The following is an 18,274-nucleotide window of genomic DNA, read 5'->3' on the forward strand; positions in this document are numbered from 1 at the left end:
GAAATTTAGATGTTGACGGAACAGCAACAGGTAATATAACAGTACTAAAGGAAATTTTATCTGCATTAATAAGTTTGTCATGACATGCAATACAAACAACAGCTGGAGAAACAGATACCAAAAATTTATAGCAGATACACTTAGCTTGGTAGCTCCAGCCCCGGCAGTGATTTTCCAAAAGTATCTTCTGACTCAGTTGCAACGTGGAACATCTTGCAATATGTAATAGAAAAAACAACATATAAAGCAAAATTGAACAAAATCCTTAAATGACAGTTTCAGGAATGGGAAAAAATGCCAGTGAACAAGCTTCTAGCAACCAGAAGCAATAAATAATGAGACTTAAATAATGTGGAGACAAAAGCGACGCCCATATTTTTTTAGCGCCAAACAAGACGCCCACATTATTTGGCGCCTAAATGCTTTTGGCGCCAAAAATGACGCCACATCCGGAACGCCGACATTTTTGGCGCAAAATAACGTCAAAAAAATGACGCAACTTCCGGCGACACGTATGACGCCGGAAACGGAAAAGAATTTTTGCGCCAAAAAAATCAGCGCCAAGAATGACGCAATAAAATGAAGCATTTTCAGCCCCCGCGAGCCTAACAGCCCACAGGGAAAAAAGAGTCAAATTTTTGAAAGGTAAGAAAAAATGATTAATTCAAATGCATTATCCCAAATATGAAACTGATTGTCTGAAAAATAAGGAAAGTTGAACATTCTGAGTCAAGGCAAATAAATGTTTGAATACATATATTTAGAACTTTATAAACAAAGTGCCCAACCATAGCTTAGAGTGTCACAGAAAATAAGATTTACTTACCCCAGGACACTCATCTACATGTTTGTAGAAAGCCAAACCAGTACTGAAACGAGAATCAGCAGAGGTAATGGTATATATAAGAGTATATCGTCGATCTGAAAAGGGAGGTAAGAGATGAATCTCTACGACCGATAACAGAGAACCTATGAAATAGACCCCGTAGAAGGAGATCACTGCATTCAAATAGGCAATACTCTCCTCACATCCCTCTGACATTCACTGCACGCTGAGAGGAAAACCGGGCTCCAACTTGCTGCGGAGCGCATATCAACGTAGAATCTAGCACAAACTTACTTCACCACCTCCATCGGAGGCAAAGTTTGTAAAACTGAATTGTGGGTGTGGTGAGGGGTGTATTTATAGGCATTTTAAGGTTTGGGAAACTTTGCCCCTCCTGGTAGGAATGTATATCCCATACGTCACTAGCTCATGGACTCTTGCTAATTACATGAAAGAAAAAAAATTCTCTCTTATATTTCATTTATTTTCTTCCCTTTACCTGTCTCTTTGTAGTAGTTTTCCTAATTCCTTCAGATGGACGTACATCACTGTTTGTCTTCCTCCCCTCTTTTTTTTTTTTATTAAATATTATTTTTCATTCTAATAAATTTTCCCGCGCACAAAGCCATTCCACCTGAATTCTAGTAATTGCCATCCAGCAGATCAGCCACATCCCACCACCAGTATTATAGTAATTGCCAGTTACATCAGTCGTGGTTAGCTCACATCCATATTGAGAGCTTTCTGATATAAACTTAAATTATGATTCCAATGTCTGTCCATGATCATAAGTAGTTTTGAATAATTCCTAACTGGGGAGGTAACTTGGAAGTCTTGTGGTCCTTTTAACCCCTTAATGACCACAGCACTTTTCCATTTTCTGTCCGTTTGGGACCAAGGCTATTTTTACATTTTTGCGGTGTTTGTGTTTAGCTGTAATTTTCTTCTTACTCATTTACTGTACCCACACATATTATATACCGTTTTTCTCGCCACTAAATGGACTTTCTAAAGATACCATTATTTTCATCATATCTTATAATTTACTATAATTTTTTTTTTATAAAATATGAGGAAAAATGGAAAAAACACACTTTTTCTAACTTTGACCCCCAAAATCTGTCACACATCTACAACCACCAAAAAACACCCATGCTAAATAGTTTCTAAATTTTGTCCTGAGTTTAGAAATACCCAATGTTTACATGTGCTTTGCTTTTTTTGCAAGTTATAGGGCCATAAATACAAGTAGCACTTTGCTATTTCCAAACCACTTTTTTCCAAAATTAGCGCTAGTTACATTAGAACACTAATATCTTTCAGGAATCCCTGAATATCCCTTGACATGTAAATATTTTTTTTAGTAGACATCCCAAAGTATTGATCTAGGCCAATTTTGGTATATTTCATACCACCATTTCACCGCCAAATGCGATCAAATACAAAAAATCGTTCACTTTTTCACACATTTTTTCACAAACTTTCGGTTTCTCACTGAAATTATTTACAAACAACGTATGCAATTATAGCATACATGGTTGTAAATGCTTCTTTGGGATCCCCTTTGTTCAGAAATAGCAGACATATATGGCTTTGGCGTTGCTTTTTGGTAATTAGAAGGCCGCTAAATGCCACTGCGCACCACAAGTGTATTATGCCCAGCAGTTAAGGGGTTAATTAGGGAGCTTTTAGGGAGCTTGTAGGGTTAATTTTAGCTTTAGTGTAGTGTAGTAGACAACCCAAAGTATTGATCTAGGCACATTTTGGTATATTTCATGCCACCATTTCACCGCCAAATGCGATCAAATTGAAAAAAAAAAAGTTAAATTTTTCACAATTTTAGGTTTCTCACTGAAATAATTTACAAACAGCTTGTGCAATTATGGCACAAATGGTTGTAAATGCTTCTCTGGGATCCCCTTTGTTCAGAAATAGCAGACATATATGACTTTGGCGTTGCTTTCTGGTAATTAGAAGGCCGCTAAATCCTGCTGCGCCTCACACGTGTATTATGGCTAGCAGTGAAGGGCTTAATTAGGGAGTTTGTAGGGAGCTTGCAGGGTTAATTTTAGCTTTAGTGTAGAGATCAGCCTCCCACCTGACACATCAGACCCCCTGATATCTCCCAAACAGCTCCCTTCCCTCCCCCACCCCACAATTGTCCCTGCCAGTACTAAAATAAAAGTTATTTTTTTAGCATATTTACATATGCTACTGTGTAGGATCCCCCCAAAACCGCTCTCTAACCCTCCCCTCTGCCTCATTGGGGGCCATCTTGGGTACTGGCAGCTGTCTGCCAGTAGCCAGTTTGCAAAAAAAAAGTGCTTTTTTTTGTTTGTTTGGTTTTTTTCTGTAGTGTAGCTTCCCCCCCCCACACAGACAACCCCCACCACCTTGCTGATCGTTTTTTTTTTTTTTACTTTTTAGACATTTTTTAACATTTTTTTATTAATGCATTTTCTGTAGCGTAGCGGTTCCCACCCGCTCCCTCCCCGTGCACGCGCCCGCCCTCCCGTGCACGCGTCCGTGCGCGCCCCCGGCCATCCCCGCCCCCGATCCCGCCCCCCTCCACATCACCAGGGCCATCGATGGCCGCCACCCGCCTCCCGGTCCGGCTCCCACCCACCAACGCAGTGAGCCACCGATCTCCGGTGCAGAGAGGGCCACAGAGTGGCTCTCTCTGCACCAGATGGCTTACAAAGGTTATTGCAGGATGCCTCCATATCGAGGCATCACTGCAATAACCGGAAAGCAGCTGGAAGCGAGCAGGATCGCTTCCAGCTGCTTTCCACACCGAGGACGTGCAGGGTACGTCCTCAGGCATTAACTGCCTTTTTTTTTTTTGAGGACGTACCCTGCACGTCCTCAGTCGTTAAGGGGTTAAACATAATTGTTTCCCCCCCCCCACTTTCTGCCTCTCTGTTTCCAGCTCAAAAGTTGGCACTCGCCTTTCATCTGTCATTTGGAAGTATTCTCTCAGTTCTGTCATTCAGTTAGTTAATTCCAAAAAATAATTCTTAAAAATGTGTAAATATATACATAATGTAAACTTAGCTATGGTTATACTAGTTATGTACAGTATGTGTGTATATACTATGGTTATACTAGTTATGTACAGTATGTGTGTATATATATATATATATATATATATATATATATATATATATATACATATATACACATATATATATATACACATATATACACACACACACACACACATAATGTAAACTTAACTATGGTTATACTAGTTATGTAGTGTGTGTGTGTGTGTATGTGTATGTGTGTGTATGTATATATGTATATATATATATATATATATATATATATATATGTATATCAGATATATATATATATGTACATCAGATCTCTGATGAAGCGCATGTGAGCATGCGGGAAACGCGTCAGATCCAGCCCTGCACACTGTGACTGTGTCTTTTACTTGCCTGTTCATTAAACTAACCACTTTGGAATAGAGTTTGCAGTTCCTCGTCTTTCTTTCTTCTAATACTATATATATATATATATATATATATATATATATATATATATATATATATATATATAATAAAAACGTGTCAGACGCCCACCCCAGCCTTCCTAACGGCCCCACATCATAGCCATTTTTTGCCCATATTTGCTGTCACTATTGACTTTTAAGCTGAATAAAAGATACCTTGCGTTGAGCTTTTTTGTCCGGATTCTTTATATATATATATACACACACATACATACACATATACATATACATACACACACATACATAATATAAACTTAGCTATGGTTATACTAATTATGTACAGTATGTGTGTAAAAAAAATAATCATGTTAGTGGTCCACAGGATTCAAAATTGTGAGTTTAGTGGTCCCTGAGGTCTGAAAGGTTGGCGACCCCTGCTCTAGGGAACATAAAATGCATGTACTGTTCTAGCTTATCACAGATATTATATTACGTTTTATACAGACACCCCACATACAACATATCACAGCTCATATACCATACACTCAACATGAGCACTTACTTCTGGCAGGAAATTGTGCTTTTGTACCACCTGGTACAACATTTCATGGGTCTCTATGGCAGGACGAATGTCACCTTTCAGGACCTACAAATCAATAAAAATTAAATAAATATTTCCTTATCAAGATAAAGTACATTTTCATATAATGTAAAATATTATCCACACACAAAATGGTTTGCCGCAAAGATGCTATCAATGCAGACAAAATATCAGAATGTGCTTGGGTAATAATACATTGCATTGGTCAAAATAAACCCTCACTATATATCCAATTTTATTTAATAATAAAAAAAAAAACATATTTCTGTACTTCTCATTTTGTAAGGTTGAAGCCTGCTGTGTTTATGTGCACTGCTCACAAGTTTTGTAATTCAGAACACGGACAAGTTTTATTTGTCAAAAATACTTGAGTTTTACACAATTTTTTTTTTACCTGCAGGCCAGGAAAAAATGCAAGTAAAGAATCCATCCAGGTGCGAGCGGTTAACATTGGTTTGTGAATATGGACATCAAGTAGAAGCGGTGGCTGGCTGATATATCGCATGATGGCGTCGTAATGCTACAAACATAAAAAAGAGTGAACCAAGGACAGTAATGAAAAGATTAAAACAAAAATGCTGAAAATGTTAAAAGGGGACAGGAGAGGAACTGAAAGACAAAAAGGTAAACACAAGAGAATAAGTATGAATGAGAAAGGGAGAAAACGAGAGAATGGCAGAGAGAGGGAGACTGGTTTAGCTAAACAGTTTGGTTGGTACTCTGATGGCAATAGATCTGCACTGAAATAATCTAATATTCAGGTCTGTTAGACGGCTCAGGGAAGTGGGGAGGGAACTGGAACAAAAGTCACAATGTGACCAATTCTTGCTGCTCATGTATATGGATCCGTCTTGCAAAGGACTAAAGTGCACTAAAGCCAGAGTAAGAAAAGTATGCAGGTGAAATTGCCCCTTTCCCCATAGCTAATTAAAAGGACATAACTAAAAATGAATCTTTCATGAAGCGGATAGGGCAAGAAAAAAATCCAATGTACTTTTTTTTAATCAAATTTACTTTGTTCTCTTGGTATCCTATAGATCTATAGAGCATGCGCAATATCAGAAGACAGCATTACGGTTTATACCTAAAAAAAACTGCACTACAAACCGAAGAAGCATTTTAGTGCGTCTGTAATGTGGTTGTGTCTTTAATAAATTAACCGTGTGTATATCTAAAAGTTAATATCTAGACACTGTTACGGGATAGTCATTAGATTGCAAGCTCTGCAGATCAGACTGTGTAGAAGAATTTCTATACAAACCAGCAACTAAAGTGTCCTGCTCTGCCAGCCTTAAAGGGACATTGTACACTAGATTTTTCTTTGCATTTAGGTTTTGTAGATGATCCACTTATTTAGACCATCTCTGAGTGTTTTGTAACAAAGTATAGTTTTGCTTATTTTTTAATAAAATTGTGCTGATTTTCAGACTCCTAACCAAGTCCTAAAGTATCAGATGTAGACCCAGGTCTACAGATTCCTGCTGGCTCCTGTTTGTTTAATGGGTCTTCTTATATGCAAGGAAGAGGGGAGCAACTGCTCTTCCTGATTTCCCAGCCCCTTTCAGTGGATGTCACAGCCTAACCTCATCAACAGTGCTAAACTGGGAGCTTAGAAGTAAGTTTTTAACAGAATTTATATTGGATTTTTTAATCAGTATCTGTGCATATTCTTCTTTATAGTATAGTAGTGTCTATTACATGCAGTTATATTAAAAATTGGTGTATACTGTCCCTTTAACTTACGTGGAGGAAAAAATAAATAAATAATTTAAGGAATTCTAAACCAGCACGAAAGTTTTACAGACTCATAATCCACTTACAGTGTTAAACCTTTCCAGGTAGCTGTCATCCCCCAAAAGCACATAGGCCTTCAGCAGATACTCATAGTACGAATCTATGCCGGCTCCGACACCGCTGTCTACACAGAGAAAAGATGCATTTAGCAGAAACATAAAACATACCATGGAACTGTAAAGAGATAGTTTATAAGTCAGATAATGTGCAAGTCATGATGGAAACCAAGTCAATAAGTCAGATCAGGGCCGCCACTAGAAATTTTGGGGCCCCTGATTTAACCATTGATCAGGGCCCCCCCCCCTCCTTTGACATGTGCAATTTTTGACCAAGTGACTAAAACATATATGCACTTTATTCTTAAGTGTCTATTTAAACTTGACACTCTTATACACTGAAATGCACACACACTCACACATAAGGATTCACATATAGACACGCAAAGAAACACACTCAGACACTCAGCACTTGCTAACATTGACCTGGCAAATAATGAGGTAAACTACAATTCTGTAAAAAAAAGGAGATTTACAAAACAAAATATGGAGTTCTGAATATCTTTATGTAAAGGAAGATGCCAACTATATGATGACAACAGCATGCAGTGACTGAAAGGAAGGGCTCTGAACTGCCTAAACAATAATTTAAAGGTTAAATGGTAGATTGGTGACTTTCGGAAAGGTCTCATTAGTCTCAAAGTCTGTAGAAAGATGTGAATAATCAGTAGTAAGGTCAAAATGTCCTAAAAAGGAACAGACAATGGACACACACACACACAAACTCAAACTTGCATATACACCAAAGGAAGCACTGACAGAGACAGCCTCAGAAAACACACAACGACATACACACACACACAGAGACAGCCACATAAAAAACAGAAAGACATACATACACACACCCTCACTGAGACACCCACAGAAAACACACAAAGACATACACACCCCCTTCACAGAGACACCCACAGAAAACAAAGACATACATACATACACACACCCTCACAGAGATTTCCATAGAAAACACAGACATACACACCCACCCTCACAGAGGCATCCAGGGAAAATACACAAAGACAAACATACACACCCATAGAAAAAGCTCAAAGACATATGCACACACCCTCACAGACATCCACAGAAAATGCACAAAGACATACACACCCACCCTCACAGAAACCCACATAAAAAAAAAAATACATACACTCATAGAGACACAAACCAAAGCACAAAGACAAACACAGACACCTACAAAAACACTCACAGGAGGAAACATGTATGCACCTTGCATCCCCTAAATCAACAGTGTGTGACATGCATGATAAAAAAATGCAGAAATTAAGAGATCACTTTTTAAAGAATCATATTTGTAAATGTGCAAACAAAAATAATTCTGTGAATTCAAAATTGTACATTAATGATCTGGGTAGATGAAGAAAAGTACTTTTAAAGGGTTGACATATGTTTGTTAAGTCAGCTGTAGTGTAAACTGAACAGTTTAAGGTTAACCTGTCTCATTTCAAACACCGAGCAATCTTAGTCTGAGAGTATAACATGTTATGCAGATGTAAAAATCTTAGATAAAATGCCTCCTTGCATCTGGAAAGTCCTTGCATCTGGAAAGTCCTTGCATAAAGGGGCAGTAAAATGGAATGTAATTATATATATATATATATATATATATATATGTACACATACACATATCTGCCAAAAGGGCACCTACCATTTGTGTATTGAGGAGGAAACATTTCTGCATGGTTTTAAATATAGAATTTCTACAGCATTGTCAAATAATCATAAATACACTGCTGCTAAAAAAATGTGTTTTTATGGACCCCTGGCCCCACCACACAACTACTACCACACTGAAGTTACAATCCGAAATTGCACAAAGAAATAAAAAAAACATTTGCTAAGTAAGTCCTACCTCCTCTGCAAATGAAAGTGATCTGTCGTCTGACTCAGGCACACACTGTACAAACAAAGTGCCAAGTCTGTCTCACACGGTGCATAGTGGTTCCCTAACAGGAGTCACCCCCTGATGGTGGAACTGAGTCAGATAATGTGCAAGTCATGCTGGTAACCAAGTCAATAAGTCAGATAATGTGCAAGTCATGCTGGAAACCAAGTCAAAAAAGTCAGATAATGTGCAAGTCATGCTGGAAATCAAGTCAATAAGTCAGATAATGTGCAAGTCATGCTGGAAACCAAATCAAAAAAGTCAGATAATGTGCAAGTCATGCTGGTAACCAAGACAATAAGTCAGATAATGTGCAAGTCATGCTGGAAACCAAGTCAATAAGTCAGATAATGTGCAAGCCATGCTGGAAACCAAGTAAAAAAAGTCAGATAATGTGCAAGCCATGCTGGTAACCAAGTCAATAAGTCAGATAATGTGCAAGCCATACTGGAAACCAATGAGAAAAAAGAAAACGAACTTCACCCAGACCGGCTCCAATATTAGTAGGTAAAATGACAAAACTTTATTTAGAAAACTTATTAAAAAGATAGCTCACAGACCATTGGCAAGGAAACACCGCCATTAAAATACAGAGAACGCTATAACCTCGGCCCTGCTAACGTCACTGACGCGTTTCAGGTAAGCCCCGTAATCATAGTACTATGATTACGGGGATTACCTGAAACGCGCCAGTGACGTCAGCAGGGCCGAGGTTATAGCGTTCTCTGTATTTTAATAGCAGTGTTTCCTTGCCAATGGTCTGTGAGCTATCTTTTTAATACGTTTTCAAAATAAAGTTTTGTCATTTTACCTACTAATATTGGAGCCGGTCTGGGTGAAGTTCGTTTTCTTTTTTCTCATTGGTCACAAGGATCCCCAAAGGGCACACAATAAGAAACAGGTGAATATATACAGCACAAGATATCCGGCGGGACTGCCCGGAGGAGCAGCAATTGGACAGCCGGTAAGGTGAGACGCTGAGTGTATTTCAGCAACTAGCGGTTACTTAAGACTGTTCCTTTTCAGTTTTGACTGGTATGCAGTAATCAGCATTGTGAATGTACAAGGAATATGTGATATTTTGGTGCAAAGAAGGCCAGGTACGCTTTATACATCAGCACCACTATTAATTATTTATACCGCTCTCAGCCTCATCTGCTTATTGTATACTTATGGTTAGCTAACCCTTGCTTTTTTCTATGCTGGAAACCAAGTCAATAAGTCAAAATGGAGATAACAATAATGTAAATAAAGAGACTCAAGGAACAGACTGTTCTCACAAGTAATGTGCTGGTTTTATATTCAAGAGACTAATAAAACATAGATTATTATTAACTCAGAAATTTGTGCCTTGTCCTTTTCCTGCTTTCAACTCCAATTTGGTCCTAATACTATCAGAAAAGCCTTAGTCTGGCTAAGATCCCACTTCAGATAATGTATATTTTGTGCAGGGGGGGGGGTCCAATCAAATAAAAAGGACCTCATCACAATTATTTTTTTACTCGTAGGAACAGTAAATAGATTTATAGAAGAGAAAATGGCAGCTGCAAGTGTAAAGGAAAATGAAATAAAAATATTCAGCAAATTCTACAGGAATCTTAAGATATAATTGCTGTATATATGTTGTTATCTCCAGTCTTATCTGAATATGAACTTTAAAAATGGAATTTATTATAGGTTTAATAAACTAAGTTTAATAAAAGGGACATGAACCCCAACATTTTTCTTTCATGATTTAGACAGAACATACAATTTTCCTGTTTACTTCTATTATCAATTTTGTTTGATTATCTTGTTATCCTTTACTGAAGGAGCAGCAATACACTACTGGGAGCTAGCTGGACATATCTGGTGAGCCAATGAGAAGAGGCATATATGTGCAGCCCCCAAACAGCAGCTAGCTCTCAGGTACAGAGCCTACCTAGGTATGCTTTTCAACAAAGAATACTAAGAGAACTAAGCAAAATGAATTATAGAAGTAAATTGGAAAGTTGTTAAAAACTTCATGCTCTGTCTGAATCATCTATGTGAGATGTGAAGGCAACAAGCTAACGCACGTGTCCTTGTGACATACAGAAGCACCGTCATTTATTCCGTTGTTTTGGGACGAGCACACACATACCTTTGCGAACCCAATCTCCAGTATGGATATTTATGGTTACACCAACCAAATTACTACTTCGCTGTCTCTTCTCCCAAAGGAAATCTAACGCCTTCCGTGCATATTCCTATGATGAAATTATTATTTCATTACTGTACAATAAAATGAAGGTTATTTTCTAGAGACAATTAGATCAGGTCAGATAAAGTGATTTCACATTATACAAACTATGCAGAACAATATAATTGTAACAGAGCTAAAGAGACGTGGGGAAATGACCGACGATAATCGCACACTCAAATTAAACATTTTCTGGGAAGAGCTCCAAAAGACATCTGATAAAATATCTCTGTTTTATGCACAGTGAATCAGTTTATAAGCACTATAGTCAGAAGGACATACTGATAAAAATGTAAATGCTCTAATTTATTAGATTATGTCATTTTTTATGTATACGTGCACTAAGCATAGACATACAGTGAGTGATGTATAAGTGCACTAAGCATAGACATACAGTGAGTGATGTATACGTGCACTAAGCATAGACATACAGTGAGTGATGTATACATACACTAAGCATAGACATACAGAGAGTGATGTATACGTGCACTAAGCATAGACATACAGTGAGTAATGTATACGTGCACTAAGCATAGACATACAGTGAGTGATGTATACGTGCACTAAGCATAGACATACAGTGAGTGATGTATACGTGCACTAAGCATAGACATACAGTGAGTGATGTATACGTGCACTAAGCATAGACATACAGTGAGTGATGTATAAGTGCACTAAGCATAGACATACAGTGAGTGATGTATACGTGCACTAAGCATAGACATACAGTGAGTGATGTATACTTGCACTAAGCATAGACATACAGTGAGTGATGTATACGTGCACTAAGCATAGACATACAGAGAGTGATGTATACGTGCACTAAGCATAGACATACAGTGAGTGATGTATACGTGCACTAAGCATAGACATACAGTGAGTGATGTATACGTGCACTAAGCATAGACATACAGTGAGTAATGTATACGGGCAACAAAGCATAGACATACAGTGAGTGATGTATACGTGCACTAAGCACAGACATACAGTGAGTGATGTATACGTGCACTAAGCACAGACATACAGTGAGTAATGTATACGTGCACTAAGCATAGACATACAGTGAGTGATGTATACGTGCACTAAGCATAGACATACAGTGAGTGATGTATACGTGCACTAAGCATAGACATACAGTGAGTAATGTATACGTGCACTAAGCATAGACATACAGTGAGTGATGTATACGTGCACTAAGCATAGACATACAGTGAGTGATGTATACGTGCACTAAGCATAGACATACAGTGAGTGATGTATACATACACTAAGCATAGACATACAGAGAGTGATGTATACGTGCACTAAGCATAGACATACAGTGAGTGATGTATACGTGCACTAAGCATAGACATACAGTGAGTGATGTATACGTGCACTAAGCAGCGACATACAGTGAGTGATGTATACGTGCACTAAGCATAGACATACAGTGAGTGATGTATACGTGCACTAAGCATAGACATACAGTGAGTGATGTATACATACACTAAGCATAGACATACAGTGAGTGATGTATACATACACTAAGCATAGACATACAGAGAGTGATGTATACGTGCACTAAGCATAGACATACAGAGAGTGATGTATACATGCACTAAGCATAGACATACAGTGAGTGATGTATACATACACTAAGCATAGACATACAGTGAGTGATGTATACGTGCACTAAGCATAGACATACAGTGAGTAATGTATATGTGCACTAAGCATAGACATACAGTGAGTGATGTATACGTGCACTAAGCATAGACATACAGTGAGTGATGTATACGTGCACTAAGCATAGACATACAGTGAGTGATGTATACGTGCACTAAGCATAGACATACAGTGAGTGATGTATACATACACTAAGCATAGACATACAGTGAGTGATGTATACATACACTAAGCATAGACATACAGTGAGTGATGTATACATACACTAAGCATAGACATACAGTGAGTGATGTATACGTGCACTAAGCATAGACATACAGTGAGTGATGTATACATACACTAAGCATAGACATACAGTGAGTGATGTATACATACACTAAGCATAGACATACAGTGAGTGATGTATACATACACTAAGCATAGACATACAGTAAGTGATGTATACGTGCACTAAGCATAGACATACAGTGAGTGATGTATACATACACTAAGCATAGACATACAGAGAGTGATGTATACGTGCACTAAGCATAGACATACAGTGAGTGATGTATACGTGCACTAAGCATAGACATACAGTGAGTGATGTATACGTGCACTAAGCATAGACATACAGTGAGTAATGTATACGTGCACTAAGCATAGACATACAGTGAGTGATGTATACGTGCACTAAGCATAGACATACAGTGAGTGATGTATACGTGCACTAAGCATAGACATACAGAGAGTGATGTATACGTGCACTAAGCATAGACATACAGTGAGTGATGTATACATACACTAAGCATAGACATACAGTGAGTGATGTATACGTGCACTAAGCATAGACATACAGTGAGTGATGTATACGTGCACTAAGCAGCGACATACAGTGAGTGATGTATACGTGCACTAAGCAGCGACATACAGTGAGTGATGTATACGTGCACTAAGCAGCGACATACAGTGAGTGATGTATACGTGCACTAAGCATAGACATACAGTGAGTGATGTATACGTGCACTAAGCATAGACATACAGTGAGTAATGTATACGTGCACTAAGCATAGACATACAGTGAGTGATGTATACGTGCACTAAGCATAGACATACAGAGAGTGATGTATACGTGCACTAAGCATAGACATACAGTGAGTGATGTATACGTGCACTAAGCATAGACATACAGTGAGTGATGGATACATACACTAAGCATAGACATACAGAGAGTGATGTATACGTGCACTAAGCATAGACATACAGTGAGTAATGTATACGTGCACTAAGCATAGACATACAGTGAGTAATGTATACGAGCACTAAGCATAGACATACAGTGAGTGATGTATACGTGCACTAAGCATAGACATACAGTAAGTGATGTATACGTGCACTAAGCATAGACATACAGTGAGTGATGTATACATACACTAAGCATAGACATACAGTGAGTGATGTATACATGCACTAAGCATAGACATACAGTGAGTGATGTATACGTACACTAAGCATAGACATACAGAGAGTGATGTATACGTGCACTAAGCATAGACATACAGTGAGTGATGTATACGTGCACTAAGCATAGACATACAGTGAGTGATGTATACATACACTAAGCATAGACATACAGTGAGTGATGTATACGTGCACTAAGCATAGACATACAGTGAGTGATGTATACGTGCACTAAGCATAGACATACAGAGAGTGATGTATACGTGCACTAAGCATAGACATACAGTGAGTGATGTATACGTGCACTAAGCAGCGACATACAGTGAGTGATGTATACGTGCACTAAGCATAGACATACAGTGAGTGATGTATACGTGCACTAAGCATAGACATACAGAGAGTGATGTATACATACACTAAGCATAGACATACAGTGAGTGATGTATACGTGCACTAAGCATAGACATACAGTGAGTGATGTATACTTGCACTAAGCATAGACATACAGTGAGTGATGTATACGTGCACTAAGCATAGACATACAGAGAGTGATGTATACGTGCACTAAGCATAGACATACAGTGAGTGATGTATACGTGCACTAAGCATAGACATACAGTGAGTGATGTATACGTGCACTAAGCATAGACATACAGAGAGTGATGTATACGTGCACTAAGCATAGACATACAGTGAGTGATGTATACGTGCACTAAGCAGCGACATACAGTGAGTGATGTATACGTGCACTAAGCATAGACATACAGTGAGTGATGTATACGTGCACTAAGCAGCGACATACAGTGAGTGATGTATACGTGCACTAAGCATAGACATACAGTGAGTGATGTATACGTGCACTAAGCATAGACATACAGTGAGTGATGTATACGTGCACTAAGCATAGACATACAGTGAGTGATGTATACGTGCACTAAGCAGCGACATACAGTGAGTGATGTATACGTGCACTAAGCATAGACATACAGTGAGTGATGTATACGTGCACTAAGCAGCACCAAGTGTGTCCTCACCGTCAGCGAACATAGTCAAGGGCCGACCACATGCTCAATGTACAGTCATATCACAAAGCTTTTATTAAGCTGCAAAAATGGGACATGGATCCTAACATCTGATCTCATATAAACTGTTTATGTAACATAAAGCACTAAACACAATGTACTCTAATTTATCTAGTATTCTTTCCCTGTAATTTACCTCTGCAAGTGCGCTCTGTATACCCAAGTATGCTGCAGCTTGTCTGATAGGCTTTTTCAAAGGCTACAACTGAACTGAAGCATTAAAGGGACATGAAACCCCAAAACAACTCTCCAATTTACTTCTATTATATAATGTGCTTCCTTCTTTTGTTATCCTTTGCTGAAAGGTTTATCTAGGTAAGCTCAGGAGCAGCAAAGAACATACATATACACACACTGATTGTCATTGCATATATATATATATATATATATATATATATATATATATATATATATATATATATATATACATACATACACACACACACACCGATTGTCATTGGCTCACTCATGTGATCAGTTAGAAACCAGTAGTGCATTTCTGCTCCTTCAACAAATGATACCAAGAGAATGAAGTAAATTTGATAATAAAAGTAAACTGGGATTCTCTCTGTCGCGATCACGCTCAAAATAACGAGATTGCGCTATTTCTGCATGCCCCACGAGTGGGGCACTGCAGAAATAGATTTGCAGAGTTATCGATGCAGAGAGGGCCACTCTTGCCGATCGTTGGTGGGTGGGAGTGTAATGAGGGAGGCGGGTGGGCGGCCCATCGCTGGAGGAGGCGGGAGCGGGTAAGACTGCTACGTCGCACAACACGCTAGGGGAAAAAAAAAAGTGCAGGTTACACCGGGAAGTAAGGAGGGAGGACGGGTATTGAGTAGGATCCTATGTGGGATCCATTGAGGGAAAGGGATTGGGGAGGGGGAGGGTAATGAGGGGGAGCAGCTACACTATAGGAAAAAAAGGGGTATTTTAATTTAGTTTTTTAAAAATAGCCTAATTTGCTTCAAAATGGGTACTGGCAGACAGCTGCCAGTACCTAAGATGGCGGCAAATAGGTAGGGGGGGGGTCATACACTACAGAAAACCTAAAAAAAAATATATATATATAAGAAGCCTTTTATATTAGTACTAGCAGACTTTTTGCCAGTACTTAAGATAGGGGTGACCTTTGTGGGGTGGGGAGGGAAGAGAGCCGTTTGAGAGGGGTCAGGGAGGGATCAGGGGGTGGGATGTGTCAGGTGGGAGGCTGATCTCTACACTAAAGCTAAATTAACCCTACAAGCTAATACCTAATTAACACCTTCACTGCAGGGCATAATACAAGTGTGGTGTGCAGCAGCGTTTAGCACCCTTCTAATTACCAAAAAGCAACGCCAAAGCCATATATGTCTGCTATTTCTGAACAAAGGGGATCCCAGAGAAGCATTTACAACCATTTATGCCATAATTGCACAACCTGTTTGTAAACAATTTCAGTGAGAAACCTAAAATTGTGAAAAAGTGAACGATTTTTATTATTTGATCGCATTTGGCGGTGAAATGGTGGCATGAAATATACCAAAATGGGCCTAGAGCAATACTTTGGGTTGTCCCCTAAAAAAAATAAATATATATATAGTTTTGATAGGTAAATATAAAAAAAGACTATTTCTGTTTAAATGTAGTGATGGCAAAAATGCTAAAAATGCTCTGGTCTTTTGGGGAAGTTTTTGTCTGAAATGCCCGGTCCTAAGGGGTTAATAAGTGCTCTGTTAACATTCTTAGTATTTTTCATTTTCTTTCATTCTTTCTTTCTTTGAATATACAGACTGGTCACCTGGTGTAATTTTGGTTGCTCCTTCTGTATCCTGGTAAGTTAAATACATTGGAACATCTTATTTGCTGGAACTGTTTCAATAGCCAAACTCTCCTACTACTTGCCTCATTTGCAGCAGACACAGCTAGTCAATGTAATTTTGTTAGTAAAATTTTAATTGTTCTGCAACATCTTGTCACCTCTGCTGAGGACAACTAATAACAGATATGTAGCAGAGTTATGCTTACTAAGTCTACAGTGTTCACTTCTAATTCTCAAAATTGGAAAAGAGGGCAAAATAAATGTATTAATGAAAGAATATTAAGATTTTTACAATACCTAATTAAACATTTTACACTGCACTCTCAGACTGTTTACTTTCCATTTAATGTGTTAAATTCACTTTTAACAGTGGTTTCCTGCTCAGTTATTTAAATGAATAATAAATGTTATTTATTAATGGCTGACATTTATTAGCTAACTCACAAGACCACCAGACATTAAATGCATCACTTTGATACATAAAGGTATTTGTAATTAAGACAAACATTATTACGTATTAATTGATGTGATTTATAGGTGCTGTCTTGGAGATAAATGATAAATCAGCTGAGTTGCTCTGTGCTATGTGGTCAAGCAGGTTTTTGGGAGGTAAAATATAAAAAAGGAGGAGTTTATCTTCGGTGTCCGTCCCTTTAAGTTATGTACATTGTTGAAAAACAGAAAAACAAACCTCAAATATTGAGATTCCAGTAAAGCGACTGAGTGCAGCGAATTCCAGAATGAGGGTTCCTGCGCAGGCCGTACAGGTGTCGGTCTCTGTGCCTGTCCGAGCCTCCGGTCTTCTAATGCCAAACTTTAGATTGACCTAATGATTTCAAAACAATTACAAGTTACAGTGAGAATCAGCCGTTCAGCAAAGAAAAAATGTTCTTCAGCAGCAGAGAACAAAAGAAAAGGAATCTGATTGTCATGGGATTAGCAATGTAAATACTGCAGGATGTTGTTATCATTGGTGCGGTTATCAGGGATTAGAGACACAAATTAACCATGCTGTGACATCACATACAAATATGGGGATTATAAATTACAAACATTAGAAATGCATCATACACTTTATACATTAACCCTTCTGACAAAACACCCAAAGCAAGTTTCCATAGAACAGTAGTTTGAGGTTTTAGCCATGCAGAGGTTAAACACATAAGGGCAACAGTGCAAGAACCATATGCTGTAACAGTGTTATGTCTTTATGCCCAGAAGTTTTATTCTTTAAGTTTTAATCTACTTTGTTAAACTAAAGTAGATTTATTTGGGTGTCTTAGGGGTCGATTTATCAAAGGCTTTGCAAGCCTTTCGACCCACTACTGCTGCAGGTTTTCACAAGAGAACCTGCACGCCGTATTTAACAAGCAACGGTCATCAGCGGATTAGTGTGCACATGCGATTTATTAGTGTGCGGACTAG

General features: G+C 38.3%; 1 protein-coding gene across 2 annotated transcripts in view; it reads right to left on the minus strand.

Moving 5' to 3' along the window:
- The window catches only part of EDEM3 (ER degradation enhancing alpha-mannosidase like protein 3), a 130,295-nt gene that overhangs the window by 63,888 nt on the left and 48,133 nt on the right, over window positions 1–18,274 (minus strand). For both annotated transcript variants that reach the window (XM_053693848.1, XM_053693849.1), the window contains exons 7-11: window positions 17,541–17,675; window positions 10,760–10,865; window positions 6,708–6,805; window positions 5,282–5,407; window positions 4,849–4,932 (exon numbers count right to left, since the gene is read on the minus strand). In XM_053693848.1, coding sequence (XP_053549823.1) covers window positions 4,849–4,932; window positions 5,282–5,407; window positions 6,708–6,805; window positions 10,760–10,865; window positions 17,541–17,675 — 549 coding nt within the window. The remainder of the gene's footprint in view (window positions 1–4,848; window positions 4,933–5,281; window positions 5,408–6,707; window positions 6,806–10,759; window positions 10,866–17,540; window positions 17,676–18,274) is intronic.

This window comes from Bombina bombina, chromosome 10 (genome assembly GCF_027579735.1).
Source record: "Bombina bombina isolate aBomBom1 chromosome 10, aBomBom1.pri, whole genome shotgun sequence".
NCBI classification, from domain to species: Eukaryota; Metazoa; Chordata; class Amphibia; order Anura; family Bombinatoridae; genus Bombina; species Bombina bombina.